The sequence below is a fragment of the Pleurodeles waltl genome, chromosome 6 (assembly GCF_031143425.1).
Source record: "Pleurodeles waltl isolate 20211129_DDA chromosome 6, aPleWal1.hap1.20221129, whole genome shotgun sequence".
Classification (NCBI taxonomy): domain Eukaryota; kingdom Metazoa; phylum Chordata; class Amphibia; order Caudata; family Salamandridae; genus Pleurodeles; species Pleurodeles waltl.
The window spans coordinates 59,565,091-59,581,083 of record NC_090445.1 but is presented as its reverse complement, the minus strand read 5'-3'; the positions used below and the strand labels follow the sequence as shown (position 1 = coordinate 59,581,083).

General features: G+C 45.9%; 1 protein-coding gene across 2 annotated transcripts in view; it reads right to left on the bottom strand.

Moving 5' to 3' along the window:
* LOC138299195 (E3 ubiquitin-protein ligase TRIM11-like) overlaps window positions 1–15,177 on the bottom strand; it is a 199,480-nt gene extending 184,303 nt beyond the window's left edge. For both annotated transcript variants that reach the window (XM_069237296.1, XM_069237297.1), the window contains exon 1: window positions 14,442–15,177. In XM_069237296.1, the coding sequence (XP_069093397.1) occupies window positions 14,442–14,849 (408 nt within the window). In that variant the 5' untranslated portion in view covers window positions 14,850–15,177. The remainder of the gene's footprint in view (window positions 1–14,441) is intronic.
* Window positions 15,178–15,993: the final 816 nt, after the last annotated feature.

Sequence of the window (15,993 nt, the reverse complement as noted above, 5' to 3'; positions counted from 1 at the left end):
GTGGATCCCCCAGAGTTTTCTTACCCAGAATCCTCAGCAAACCTCAAATTTAGCCAAAAAAATCAAATTTTTCCCACATTTCTGTGTGGGATCACCGCACCGGTGCAAATTCGCTATCACCCAACATTCCTCTCAGTCTCCTGGTAAAAATTATACCTCACTTGTGTAGGTGGGCCAAGTGCCTATGACAGGAAAGAGCCAAAAACATGAGGGGGAACCACAGCAGGTCCAAAAGGGCAGTTTGGGAAAAAACATTCTTAGGCTGACAAGTGGGGCAGCATTTTTATCAGTATAGATGCAACAATGCTGGGTGGTAGTAATTTTGTGGATTCCTGCAGATTCCGGAAGGTTCCATCACAAAAATGTGGAAAAAATTTGTGATTTCCAGCAAAGTTGGAGGTTTGCAGGGCATTGTGAGTAAGAAAATGGTAAGGGGTGCATGTGAAGCACACCACCCTGGACTCACCCAGATTTTTAGTTTTTAGATGTGTCTAGGTCTCGTAGATTTTTCTAGATGACAGCGTCCCAAAGTCCAAAAAGTGCAGCCCTCACCATTCCAAGTGGGACGATTTTTAGAGTTAATCAAACTCTCATGGCCCAAATGTAAAACCAGAACCCAAAATAATCAAATGTCCTCTTGCTTGCCATGGGCTAAGATGTTTTAGTGTGCAGGGGAGAGCTGAAAGACTGTTACCCCCTTCAGTTGGTGTGGGGGAAAAACCATGCCCATACAGGTTGGTAGCTACCATCCCACTATTTTTTTTTTCATTCCTTGGCATCTAGTAGGCTTTCTGCCCTCCCCCCCCCAGGGAGTGGATCGGGGGTAATTGCCCCAAACAACATTGCCCCATTTATCTGGGGTGGGGGTATGGCCATATCCCCACCCTCTTTTTTTAAAACAATTCTTCCCTGTTGTCTGGTGGGCTTTCTGCACACCTGGGGGGCAGATGAGCGTTACAAAAATAGGCTGATCTGCCCCCAAAGGCCAACAGTAATGTGCCCCAAGAGGGGCAGAATTTTCCTAAAATAAATTTGCCCCCCAGGGGAGTGACCTTTGCCTAATGGGTCGCTCACCCTGCGTGAAAGTGACGTAAAAAAATAAAATCCCTGGTGTTTAGTGGTTTCTGCCACCCTTGGGGGTGGATTGGCCTAATTAAAATAGGCTGATCTGCCCTGAGGAGGAGCAGAAATGGCCTAGTAAAAAATTGGCCCCCAGAGGAGCTACCCTTGCTCAAGGGGTTGCTCCCCTTCATTCCTAACGTTAAAATAAAAATTCTGGCTTCTAGTGGCTTCTGCCACCCCGGGGCAGATTGGCCTACTTAACATAGGCCCATCTGCCCCCCAGAGAGGGCAGAAAAGGCCTACTAATATAATGCCCCCTTGGAGAGTGGCCCGTGCCAATGGGGCCACTCCCCTTAGACATAAATACACAAAAAAACAAAAGACAACGCAAATCTCTGGTGTCTAGTGGGCATTTCTACAGCCCGATCGCGTTGCAATCGGGCTGCAGAAATGCTCAAAGAGACATGAAAGAAAAGGAAAGGCCTTTCCTTTCCTTTCATGTCTCTGTGCCGTCCCCAGCCCCATGATCGGAAGAGAAATGCAAAGCATTTCCCCCTGATCGCACTGGAAGCCATGCTTTCAGCGCGGTGGGGGCAGCCTCTGATGAGGTCAGTGTGTGATCATCAGACGTCATTGGGGGGATGGGAGGGGGAGGTAGGCTCATGGGGGGAGCGCTAACGGTTACGTCCTTGGCACCTCAGTGCCGCAGCCAAGTACGTAAGCATTATGTCCATGGTGGGGAAGGGGTTAAAGGAAAATGGGATGCGTTTAAAAAAGAAATATGAAAAGTTTTCTTTTCATTTTTTAAGAGTCGGTAGTGGTCCGTTTTTGCTTCCATTCAAAAAGAGGAAGGGGGCCTCTTGGGGACCCCTTCCCGTTTGTAAATGGTTTACCACCTACTTGAAGTAGGTGGTAAAATGTGAATGTTTTGCAACCGCATTCTGGTCACAAAACATTCATACATAACACTGCTATTCAGTATTAGGAAGGGATGCCCTTGACACGGCCCTTCCTAATACCAAATCAGTTTGTAGCTGCAATTCCAATTTGCAATTCGGTAACACGTTACTGAATCGCAAATTGGAATTCATACATACCAAATTGCATTTTTGCGGTCGCAAACAGCCCAATAGGGCGCGACTGCAAAAATGCATTATACATCTGGCCCACTGTCTTTTCTTCTGTCCGGTTTCACATGCACAGTGTAACCACTACAAAATATTCTAATGCATAACACAGGTTCTTTCATCCAGTCACTTTCGCCTGCACGCTCTGCAAATGTTCGGAGGGGAGCTACCCAGTGCTGAAAGTAGTAAAATGTTCAGTCTCACAAAGTTGCAAGAAGACTACCAGCGACATTGTAGCACCTTATCCTGCCAGCTTTCTCGACTGCTTCCTGGTGGTGCATGCTCTGAGGGCTGTCTGCCTTCACCCTGCCCTGGCAATCCCGAAGAAATATCCTGTGGGTTGACAGAGTCTTCCCCCTGCTACCGCAGGCACCAAACTTCTGCTTCACCAGTCCTCTGGGTCCCCTCTCATCTCGACAAGCGTCGTCCCCGGAACACAGGAGCTGGATCCAAGTGACCCCCACAGTCCAGTGGTCCTTCTGTCCAAGTTTGGTGGAGGTAAGTCCTTGCCTCCCCACGTCAGACAGTAATCCTGTGTACTGCGTGAACTGCAGCTGCTATGGCTTCTGTGCACTCTTGCAAAGATTCCTTCGTGCACAGCCTATCCCAGGTCCCCAGCACTCCATCCTTCATTTCCCAACTCGTTGAGTTGACCTCCGGCTTCGTGGGACCTTCTTTTGTGTTGCTGAGTTGACCATCGTGCTCGGATTTCTTGAATGGCTGTTCAAGTGCTTCTGCTGGTGCTGCATGCTTCTGCGTGGGCTCCCTGCGTTGCTGGGTGCCCCCTCTGTCTCCTCTTCCAAGTGACGACTTCCTGGTCCATCCTGGGACCGGGCAGTATCCTTTATCCTCAACCGCGACTCTTGCAGCTAGCAAGGCTTGTTTGCGGTTCTTCTGCGTAGAAACAACTCTGCTTCCTCCAGCACTTCGTGGGACATCTTCTGACCGAAGGAGAAGTTCCTGGCACTTTCCGTTGTTGCAGAATCTTTCGCTTCTTCCACACGGAGGCAGCCCTTTTGCACCTTCATCTGGGGTTTAGTGGGCTCCTGCCCCCCTGGACACTTTTGTGACTTTTGGACTTGGTCCTCTTCCTTTACAGGTCCAGGAATCCATCTTCAGTGCATTGCAGTCAGTTGTTGTCTTTGCAGAATCCCCTATCTCGACTTTACTGTCTTTCTGGGGTATTAGGGTAACTTTACTCCTATTTTTCAGGGTCTTGGGGTGGGGTATCTTGGACACCCTTAGTGTTTTCTTACACTCCCAGCGACCCTCTACACACTACACTAGGCCTGGAGTCTCTTCGTGGTTCACATTCCACTTTCAGAGTATATGGTTTGTGTTGCCCCTAGGCCTATTGTCTCCTATTGCAGTCTATTGTGTTCTACAGTGTTTGCTCTATTTTCTAAGTGTATTACTTACCTGATTTTATTCTGTGTATATATTTTGTGTATGTTACTTACCTCCTAAGGGAGTATATCCTCTGAGATACTTTTAGCATATTGACACTAAAATAAAGTATCTTTATTTTTAGTAACTCTGAGTATTGTATTTCTTATGATATAGTGCTATATGGTATAAGTTGTATAGTAGGAGCTTTGCATGTCTCCTAGTTCAACCTAAGCTACTCTGCTTTAGCTACCTCTATCAGCCTAAGCTGCTAGAACATCTCTAATCTAATAATAAGGGATAATTGGACCTGGCACAAAGTGTAAATACCACTAGGTACCCACTATAAGCCAGGCCAGCCTCCTACACTGGCTCTGTGTGTTCTAGCGCTAATATAAGAGCTTTAAGTTCGGCCAACTGAGCTGTGCAGTCCCCTAGGGTCTGCGTGTAGGTATTGTGAGGGTGGAAGACTCCATCTTCCATCACTCCGCTCACGGCTGCGCAAGCGGCTGAGTATTGATGTTTAGTACTCACACCAGGTTGTGCTGAACCATTATTGTATATGACAGTATGGTATCTGTCTAGTGACAAGATATTTAGAGGAGTGGGGTACTCCTGTTTGTACTGGAGAAACTCTTGTGTCTGAAGTTTTGGATCAAAAATGTAATCGACATCAGTGGCGGTCAGAGACGTTGGCCATTGTATCCAACGTGGATGTAATGCTTTAGCATGAGGAACGCTTGCTTTGGTGACGGTCTCTAAGGGCGGCACCGGGGAAACAACAATAATGCATTTCCCCTGGGCAAGTGGCCTCTCTTTTGCGACAGCCATCTGAGATGCCATCAGAATCTTTTCTGTAGGTGCAAAATGCTGTTCTGCATTAGAGTATAAATGTGATTTATATGCTATGGGTACCGTGTCACCCTCGTTGAAGGTGACATAAGTAAATCCAATGGCACTAGCAATTATTCTGATGACCAAATTTGTTTTATTGTCACATGTGTGCAAGTGTTTAGCTTCTAGCAAGTCCTGTTGCATTTCCCTAAGGATGCGTGTGTGTTCAACTGTCCATTGTGTGCTAGAAAAACTGGGCTGAACCAAGTCATAAAGTGGCTTGATACGTTGTGCATTGTCTGGAATGTATGTTCTGCCAAAGATAAAGAAACTCAGTAATGACTGTAGTTTCTTAATAGTGTTAGGAGGGTGCAGTTGAGCACATTTCTCTAGAAAGTGCGGGCCAGACTCTTCCCCTCGTTTGATAGCTCATATCCCAGGAACAATACACTGAGAAAGGTGATCTTACTTTTCTTAAAGTTGAATTTGTAACCGAGATCTGCAAATCCCAAAATGATCCGATCGACCCTTACAAGATGAATGTCGAGTTTGTCGTCTGTGAGACATATGTCATCCACGTAGAATAACGCCTCGGAATCAATATCATGTAATATTGATGTTACACGGTCTGAGAATAGCTCCGGGCTATTCTTAGAGCCTTGAGGTAAACCACAAAAGCGTTTGTGAGAGCCAAATGAGAATGCACTCAGGTCCCGACTTACATGTGCTAAGTTCTGGCAGAAAAAGCCATTAGATATGTCTAATGTTTTATATTTTTTACGCACTATATTGTTTATTAGTGCCGTGCTATGTGAGTTTTGTATGGCATATGTGCGTGTATGACTATTTAAATGTCTATATTCAATGACTATTCTATATGAGTGGTCTGGCTTTGCAATGGGGAATAACGGGTTATTCATTGCAGATCTACAGGGCTCAATTACTCCCTGATACTCAAGTTGGGTGAGGATTTTCCTCACCGGAGCTTTCGCTTCATGGTTACAGGATATTGTGGCTGAGGTTGGGATGTAGACGGGAATAACTCCAATTTCTTTGGTTTGGCTCCCAAATTATCCCGCCCTATACTAGTATAGATGTCGGAAATTATTTTTAGCAGCTGTCTCTCTTGTTGCAAGTGTGGAGTTTCCCGGAGGTGCTGGCGTATTGCCAGTGCTACAGCTTTCCCTTTAATATTACTGAGTATTATTGAGGAAACTGCGTCAAAGTTACGCATTAATTTCATCCCCAAATCCAAGGCTGGTGCAGCCCCGTGCTCATTCTGTACTTGTTTTAACACTTTCGGTAAATTGGCAAGTGTCGGGGTACCATGTGGGGTAGTATATATGGCAGCGAAGACTGTACCCCATGTGGCAGAGTCATCCACCGAGGGAACCATCCCAAAGGGCAAGCACATAGTGAGCAGTTTATGTTTTTCCTGTGGTTCCGTATGGGGAAAAACAGCTTCCAGCTGATTAGTTTTTTGGGCAATCCAGAACGGTATTTTTTCTTGTTCTGTGGGTACCTTACCCATAATAGTATATTTTGTTTGTGGATTAATCCCAGTAGCCAATTGGTATCCACCAGGTGCTGGCGGTGCTGGACACGCTGGTGTGGTGTTCAATGTTTGCATTACGAACTAAACCAATCGTCCATATAATGTCACTAATTCATTATATAAATCTCGCAGATCTGCTATCGGCATATATATGAGATGTGTATGTGGCGAACATAGGCCACGTTGGTCCGTCATTACCTAAAGGACCTAGCCTCACTCTTTGTAATATGTGTGGTAGGGCGCCTTCCAACAATTTCTAATTCTCTTGATATGTGAGCAATATTTTATGATACTGGTATGCTCGGTACCGTGGAGATACGTTTGCAATTTCATATGTGTGGAATGTATGTGTTCTTTGGTCTACCTCAGGAAAAGTGACTCAACAATAAAATGTTTCTGTTTGGTATGCTTCATTATCTTCTATTATAAGAGTAACATCCCACCCATCCTCTGCAAGGCCGTGCGCTAGTAAATGTTGTGTCAGAGCTTGTCTAGCATTTTCAGGAATGTTAATGGCGTTAGCCATATTTGTTTAGAAAAATGGAACACCAACTGGGGAGTAAAGTCCTCTTATGAGTTCGAGCTCGAGCAACCTACAGCTTAATCAGGTGTTACCTTTTCAGCTGAGGAGGAATTTCCCAAAGACCACAGATGTCTCCGTTTAATTGTACTTATGGTACCTGTTGTCTGTGGGATAGTGATAGTCGGGGTATCCCTAAATTAGTGCCTAAACACCACTGTTGGTGGTGCCATGTCGTAGTTTGGACTCTTGCTCTGGGCAAGACTGCTGGTTTAAGGATGACAGTACTTATGTTTGTAGGCGACTATGCCTATCCTACAACAAGTCGCAACTGTCGTCCCAACCCTTCCGGCTCACTAGCAGCACCTCACCAAAAACACAAATAGTAAAAAGTGATTTGTGGCAGCCTTTAAACATGGACTCGAGAATAAGACATCTCAGGGAGTGTTGTGGTTAGACGGAGATTACCCCTTTCTCACAGATACATCATGCCTCAACCAAACACAGGCAATAACGAAGATGCAGTAAAGTTTCAATAGTTTTTATTTAACAAAACTGCAATCTGCGATATGTTGCATGGGCTGCAATGATTAGGATGATGAATAGTGCAAGAAACAGAATTGTGAAGACAAGAGTCATTATTACGAAGACCCCCACCATCTTGCAATAGCATGTAAGACATAAGAGGTGTAATATGTCCTGTTACCCTAATATATTAGGCCTAACCTCCTACCTAAAGGAGAGCTGGGTTTGTTAAACCTAATCTGCCAATGACATGTCCATGAGAGGAGCTCCCAACCCTCGTTACCTTGGAATGAGGTCTCTATCTCAGACTCCACAGGGACACGAAGACTGGGTCAGCTTCAAGACGACGTGCAGCATCGATATCAGCGATGGTGGCGATGCCCTCTGGTCGGAATCCCTCGGATTATATCACTAAAGTGTGAAGTATTCATACAGATCTACCAGGACCACAGACGTAGGTGTGTTCGCAAACAATAGATAACAGACATGCTGGGGGCGGCAATTATTATAAACAAATCCCTCGAAAGTATAGAGAGGGAAAGTCCCTAAGTGTGAACACCTACTGTTTGTTTGTCTTTGTCACTTGATGCCTTAGTGCCGTGGCACTGATAATGCAAAGCATAACAAGTGGCCTAACTATAAACAAGGCAGCCATCTTAGATGAATTAAATAATTAAATGGGCTAAGACAGAGCAAGCTAAGTAGGTTAAAAGTCACTAGGTGACGGGGTCACGAGTCTGCAAGCCAAGGGCTAAGCTAACTCCTGTTATCTCATTAAAACAAACTAGTATTCACTACAGAAGCGTAATATAAAATATGTACATTAATGAGATTAAATGTCCATGGTGACAAGCAGAACAGGCAAAAGCATATGGCCAAAATAAAACAAGTCAATTTGTAAAAAAAAAAAAGGTGTCAATTAAAAACCATTGGAGTCCAACATGAGGTCATCAAACGCATCAGTGGAGACAGGATCCAGGTTAGATCTTACTTCGGCAGACGATAAAACCATCAAAAGGATGAAGGAGCACACGTGATCCATTGCCTCATCCAAAGTCACGGCCGAGGGGGCAGAATTCTGTGCTGTACCAGATGTTGGGGCACCAGGAGCCACTGTACCCACAATGGTTGTCTCATAGAAGGCGTCATGTAGCAACCACAATCTCATGGGACAACTCCGGCAATGAACCCTTATCGAGAATATCAGTAGATTAATGTCCACAGAAAGAACTTGTTGCAAAGCAAGACATACCTCTAGTGCATGTCTGAAAAGGGCGCCATAAACAACAGAAAACGGGCTGCCTACAGCTGAAAACTGGCCAAAATGACAATGACCAGTTCTTGTCAAGTTTCTCTAATAGTGCTGCTCCAAAGTACTGCAACATGCGTTCCCGACACAGTTGGGCTGGTAGGAGCTTCATCACTCCTTTTAGTTGGGAAGGGGTAGCCACTGCAAATTAAAAATAGCAACAGTAAGACTTCGCCAACCAATGCCCAAAAAATTGGGGAACCCCCGAAAACACTTGAAAAAAGTGAGTGAATGGCTGAAGGTATAACTCCAAACACCATCTGGAATGTGTTGACAAATCCAGATCCTACAGCCTTAAAAAAGTGTACAATCCCTGCTGTGTTAGCCTCATAAAAAATGCGACTGACCAATTCATCAAAGTGTCTTGGAAAGTTTGGGGCTCATTTACAAGGTTTGACACATCACTGTGTTGCGGCAGTGATGCGTCAAAAATAGTTGCGCTGCGTCAAAAAAAGGTTACGACACCATGGGTGCATCGTATTAGGAGTACAAGGCACCATGGCACAAGGACCCATGGATTAGGTGCTTTGTTGTGTCAAAAACCCAGTTTGAAGGTTTTGGAAGATAGAGTAAGTGTGAAAAAGGGACCCAGGTTTCCTAACATAGGTTCAATCTTTGGGCTGTAAGGACTAGGAATTTGTTTTTCCTTCTTTTCTTTCTAATCCTTTTTCTCATGATGAAACCCTTCTCTGAATGTAAAGAGGGCAGACTTGATATACTTAAATCGTACAAAGAACTTCAAGAAAACTGACAAATTTACCGGCACCTTCAGAAGTGCCAACAAGGGATGTAAAGCTTCAAGCACAGCTTTTGGACCTGGTCCTCTCTGCGGGGTACCCCAACCTTTTTGCCTTTACCCTCCACTTTTTTGCTGAACTAGTTTTTGCTGGCCTTGGGACTCTGTACACTTAACCACTGCTAACTAGTGCTAAATGTAACTTTTGCTTCCCATTTAGGTAGTTTGCTTAAAACAGTATTCTTGTGTGCCCTTGTGATGATATTTCCCCTCAAACTTTGTTTCACTTTACCCTGTTCTGCAAATTGTATGAACCTTTTGGGCACAGATTGTTATTACCCAATTTAAAAAAGCAGGTATTTTGCCCTTTATTTTCAATCAATCAATCCTTTGTAAAGCGTGCTACTCACCCGCTAGGGTCTCAAGGCACTGAAAGGGGGGGTGGGAAGGAACTGCTACTGCTCAAATAACCAGGTCTTGAGGCATTTCCTGAAGGTCAGGAGGTGCTGGGTCTGTCGTGAGTGGGTGGGGAGGGTGTTCCAGGTCTTGGCGGTGAGGTGGGAAAAGGATCTGCCGCCGGCTGTAGTTTGATGGATGCGTGGGATGGCAGCAAGTGCAAGGTTGGCCGAGCGGAGTTGGCGGGTGGGAGCGTGGAAGGTGACTCGCTAGTTGAGGTAGGCACGGCTCGTGTCATGAAGAGCTTTGTGGGCGTGGATGAGGAGTTTGAAGGTGATCCTCTTGGTGACGGGAAGCCAGTGTAGGTCTCTGAGGTGGGCTGAGATGTGGTTGTGGCGTGGGATGTGGAGGATGAGGCGTGCGGAGGCGTTCTGTATACGTTGTAGTTTCTTCTGGAGCTTGGCTGTGGTTCCTGCATAGAGAGCATTGCCGTAGTCCAGTCTGCTGCTGACGAGGGCATGGGTGACCTTCCTTCTTGTTTCGATGGGGATCCATCTGAAGATCTTGCGAAGCATGCAGAGGGTGTTGAAGCAGGAAGATGAGACGGCATTGACTTGATGGGTCATGGTGAGCGGTGAGTCTAGGATGAAGCCTAGATTGCGTGCGTGGGTGGTGGGTGTAGGTGCCTAGGGTGGCTGGCCACCAGGAGTCGTCCCATGCGGAACGGTTGGAGCTGAGGATGAATATCACTGTCTTGTCCGAGTTAAATTTGAGGCGGCTCTTCTCCATCCAGTTGGCGATGGCATGTAGTCCGTCGTGGAGGTTGGTTTTGGTAGTGGCGGGGACCTTGGTGAGTGAGAGGATCAGCTGGGTGTCGTTGGCATAGGAGACGATGTTGAGGTTGTGGGATTGGATGATGTTGGCGAGCGGTGCCATGTAGTTGTTAAAAAGAGTTGGGCTGAGAGAAGACCCTTGGGGGACGCCGCAGATGGTCTTGGTGGCTTCCGACAGGAAGGGAGGGAGGCGGACTCTCTGAGTTCTGCCGAAGAGGAAGGATGTGATTCAGTTCAGGGCCTTGTGGCGGATCCCGGCGTCATAGAGGCGAGTGCAGAGGGTGTGGTGACAGACGGTGTCAACAGCAGCCGAGCGGTCCAGGAGGATGAGGTCCGTGGTTTAGTCTTTGTCGAGCATGGTCCTGATGTCGTCGGTTGAGGCGATGAGGGTGGTCTCGGAGCTGTGATTCCTATGGAATCCGGATTGGGAGATGTCCAGTGTGTTGTTGTCCTCCAGGAAGTGGGGCAGTTGGCCGTTGCCGATCTTCTCGATGACCTTCGCCGGGAAGGGAAGGAGGGAGATGGGTCGGTAATTCTTGAGGTCTTCGGAATCTGCTTTGGGTTTCTTTAGCAGGGCGTTGACTTCGGCGTGCTTCCAGCTCTCCGGGAAGGTGGAGGTCTCGAAGGAGCTGTTGATGATCATGCGGAGTTGGGGGCGATGATGGGGCTCATTTGGGGGCAGGGGTCGGAGGGAGCTCCGGAGTGGATGGTGCTCATGGTTTTGGTGGTGTCCTTGTCATTCATGTAGGTCCAGGAGAGCAAGAGGTTGGTGTGGGTGGTTGCGTTGGGGTTGGTGGTGGTCGTGGTGGTAGTGGGGGGCGAGGAGTTGAAGCTGTTGTGGATTTTCGTGGATTTCCATGATCTTGTGATGGAAGAATGTGGGGAGGGAGTTGCAGAGGTCTTGCCATGGAGTGGGGTCGATGGAGCATGATTTTCTTCGTATGGTGGCTGATATTACAGTGTGTTTTGCAGTGGAAGCTTTTTTGAAACATGCAATATGTTGGCTTAAAGCTATGAATTTCAATATTCCCGGTACTTTATGTCTTTTGTTTTATTTATAGGAAGCTGATTGTATATTTTATGTGACGATTGGTGTGCTCTTTCATGGTTAACGTTTTTACCCTAAAACATATATATTGAAACTTGAAACTAGTCCTAAAGTGTTTGTGCTCTCTTCTCTAAACATGGTACAATTGGCATAAACCCAATTGCCACAGTTAATTTACTTGGAAGGCCCTACTAAAGTGGTACTACATGTACCTAGGGCTTGTAAATTACATACTACTAGTGGGCCTGCAGCACCCATTGTGCCACCCCATTTAAGTAGCCCTTCACATGTCTCAGGCCTTTTATTGCGGCCTGGGTGTACAGTTCTAAACTGCCATTTCAACCTGGCTAAATAAACCTTTGGCCTGGCCCAAACCTTCCTTTTTAATACATAAGTCACCTCTAGGGTACAGCAGGGTGCTGTATATTTGAAAAGTAGTACATGTACTATTAAGTTCCACATGTTCTGGTAGTGAAAAACTCCTAAAGTCATATTTCACTACTGCAAGGCCTGCCTCTTTGATAGGCTAACATTGGAGTTACCTTATTACATTTCATAAGTGACTGTCTCCAAATGGAAGCAGGTCACTAGTTCATGTTGGATGTCTTTAGGTCTGTAATGAAAAAAATCCTCTCTTGTGGTGAAGTTGGATTTTAAATTACAGTTTTGACAATGCCACTTTTAGAAATTTAGCATTTTTCTCCCTTAGCCATTTTATGCCTGCAGTCTGTATCTGGGTCACATGACAGGCTGTAGCTGACAGGCTGTGTGTATTCCTCCTAGATACACAATACCACACACAATACAGATCTTAGGTGTGTCTGGATAAGCAATGACTGGCATAATGGGAAATGCTGCCTCTTCAAAAAGGTCTGCATATCCCCTGTAGTTAGTATTGACCTAGTGCAGGGAAGGCAGGAAGCCTGTGCACTTCAAAGATCATTTCTAGAAGCTTCTCCCACTTTCCAGAGGAAGGGCATCAGGTTTAAATATTGGGCCTCAGACAACTCTTCTTCAGTACTCTTCCGGACCTGTAGATACTATGGACAGCTGCTCTGTAGACTCCTGCCCTGCTGTACTGACCTGCTTCCCGCTTGCCTGGGTGAGAAGGACTGGACCTGAATCTGTTAACTCCAAGTGACTCCAAAGGCTAGTTGGCGGGCCTCCTGGCTACAGCCTCAGAGACAGAAGACTCCATCACCTGGACACTTTGGAAGTGGGCCTGAAGGTGCTCTCCCAGCCGATCTCTGTTGCGTGACGCAAACCTGAGAAGAACCGATGCATCGCCTATGCTGCAAGGTTTCTCGTGACGCAAGGATTTTTGCATCGAACAGCAGCCCAGATCGGAACCGCCACCTGTGAAAATCTTTCCCCATGCAGGCCTTTTCATCGCAAATCCCTCATCGCCGGCAGCCACAACAATGATGCAGGTTCTTGCATCGCAGCTCCTCGGAACTGATGCATCTTCTTGAATGTACAAATACATCCTCAATGACAGACTTCAGATCGCAAGCCCCGGTCAACGGTATCCTCAACAACGACGCAGTACCTTGCATTGTTGCCTTGCACCACCTCTGAAATGACGCAACGCCTCCTCCTCATGGGCCCTTGCAATACTTAAATACTAGGACCAAAGGTACTCTGAACAAGGGTACAGCAGGTCTGACTGTGTCCCTGTAGCTGGCCTGAGCTCTATTGCGGTCAGCCTGAACTTGTGACTTTGTTCTGGTCCTGCGCAACCAGATTATGCACTTTGTGTTTTTTGGTGCTATTTTCACTGAAATCTTTAAATCTGCATTTCTCTGGTTCACAGTTATTTTTTGAAATGTTGCATTAATACTTTACACATTCCCTCTAAATTAAGCCAGACTTCTCTGTGCCAAGCTACCAGGGTGGTTGAGCACAGGCTGATTTTGGGTGTGCTTGTGACTTCACCCCGACAGGGACTGTGGTTCCTGCTTGAGTAGGGTTTCACCGACATCAACCAGTTACCCAATTTCTTACAATTACTATAAGAAGGTGAGTTAGAGAAACTATTTCAATAGTTAATGAGGCTTCCGATGTTACTCACCCATTGAATACCGAGGCAGATCCACAAGATGTGTAGGGACCATTTGGGCTGAATTTAAAGGTGTTTCTTTATAAGAGATCTGTCAAGCAGGAACCAGGACAACTCCTCACATGATGGTGAAATATTACAAAATTCAGGGAGTGGGGGAGGATCATTCTGTTCACAAGTTTTTGCAATCAGTATTATTAAAGTAAGATTCAATATTACTTTGCTTTTCACTATATTTATGTATTTTTAATCAATCTTTATTCAATCTTTATTCGGACATCAATCCATAAAAGATATACAATTTAAAACAAAATAGTATAGCTTATCCAGAATGCCTTCAATATCAAATATATACAATGGTTCAAAAGAAAGAAAATCTGCATTAAAAAATACTGCAAACTATTCATAGTAGAGTTGATGGCAGTAATAGTGACTTGTGTCGTTCTTCGGCTAGTTCATCTTTTGTATTCCTCCTTTGTAAATGACTGGGACGAGGACGTTAGGATGTAGGGATAATGCCCCCTTTCCTTACCACTAATGTTCATTATCTTTAGTCTGTAGTCTTCGTCACAGTCATTATGGAAAGCCTTCTATCCCTTGAGCTGCTGGCTTTTCCGGAAAAGGAGTGGGAAGGGGTGTGGGATTGACCATAATTTATACCACCCGTAGGGTGTAGGATTATGTAATTTCCACTCCCATTTCCTGGTTTTGGTCCTGTGAATGAAGAGGGATCACCTTATAAATATAAGACTGTGACAAGGACTACAGACTAAGGATAATGAAGATTACTGTTAAGAAACCAGGCCAGTAATGTTGTCAGATTACTCAGAGAAGGAAGGAATGGGACGAGTGAGATGAAGATAAGGTAATGTTCTTTAGAGAGGTGGCATCTTCAACTGTTTCCTAAATTGGAGCAATGCAAAGACTCACCCCACTTCCTCTATACCCATCTGGTGCAAGTAACTAGAAATAAATGTAAAATAAATACTTCAGGTAATCAGAGCTGTCTGAGTGTCACAAGGACTGCAGATATTATAAATCACACACTCACCTTGTACTCCTCGGCAGCCTCCTCTATGGGACACACTGTATGTTCCCGGTGCTCCTTGGACTCTCGGCAGATCACGCACAGGAGCGTGTGATCCTCTTCACAGAACAGCTGCAGCCTCTGCTGGTGTTTAGGGCACAGATGCTCGTCTTGGGATTTCTCAGGTGATAAAGTCAATCTGAACATTTCTACGATGTTCCTCAGCTCCCAGTTCGGTCGGAGATGAACTCCTTGACATACTGTCCTGCATTGTGGACAGCAGTGGTCCGTGTCCGGCTTCTCCCAGCACTGAGTGATGCAGGAGCGGCAGAAGCTGTGTCCACACTCAATGGACACCGGGTCAGTAAACAACTCCAAACAGATGGAACAAGTGGCCTCTCCGGCCCTCTGGAACTGAGGTGCTGCCGCCATGACAAGAAAGAACGACGGATATTGTTCCTCCTCCTGTGCAGACACTGGACTTTGGAATACTTTCAGTTTCCTGGATATACGGGAGGAGAGCTGGGCGTGAGTGTGTACTTGAGCCCGTGTTTGCTGCTTCACTGCAGGGTAACTAAGCACAGCTGGAAGTCTCTCTTTTCGCAAGACCCGCTATGTCAGCTCTCGCACAGCAGAGGGCAGACCTAGTGAGAATTCTGGAAGTCCTAAAGTCTGCGAGACCGCCTAGTGTTAGTGAGTGAGAAGTTAAAACTGGAATCCTCCTCTTGTAATATACCAATCTGGGTGTAACCGCAGAGAAGTGCCGATTGATCAGCTGAGCTTCCCCTTAGAGAACCGGAAGTCAGTGCTTTGCACTCTGCACCTTCTTGGGTGGGGCTGCACCTTGGAACACCTTGCCAGCTTTGAAGGCTTGACTGCGTTCTCCCTGGCAGTTGTAACACTGCTTAATTTGAGCCGGTGCAGGGCACCGGCACCTATTTTTGAGGGCATGCACTTATTGTTCTTTATCAGGCATTTACAGCGAGCGAAAGACACATATAGGAAAGACGGAGGAAGAGAAAAACAGGAAAGCGTCACAAAGGGAGAAAGTAGAAAGCTGTAAGAGTGAGCTGAAAGGGCAGGGAGTGGCTTTAAATGGATTAAAGGGCCCAAAATGGCTTTAGGATCAGTCTGCCTCAGTATTCTATACTCGCACATTTAACTGCAGCAGCCCTGTGTTTCAGAGGAGAGCTATAGGCACTGGCATGTTTTTATTTACAAAGTAATCACTGATGCCCAGATTTTTTTACCCTGTTTGCTCTGAATAGCGTAATTTTTTTACGCTAATTCAGCACAAACTTAACTCCATATTTATATTTTGGCGCTAGACTTGTCAAAATATTGGAGTTAAAATAATTTTTGGGATGCGTGAACATACCTTACGTCAATGAGATGCAAGGTAGGCGTTCCAGTCCAGAAAATGACTCTAAGGCCCTAGCGCCTTATTTATCCTCCAGTGCAAAAATGGTGCGCAGGAGGGAGGCAGGCCTAAATAATTGCGCTAGGCCTGCTTACCGACATTATTTAATGCCTGGGCCAAGGCAGGCGTTAGGGCACCTGTGGACCTATTTCTATC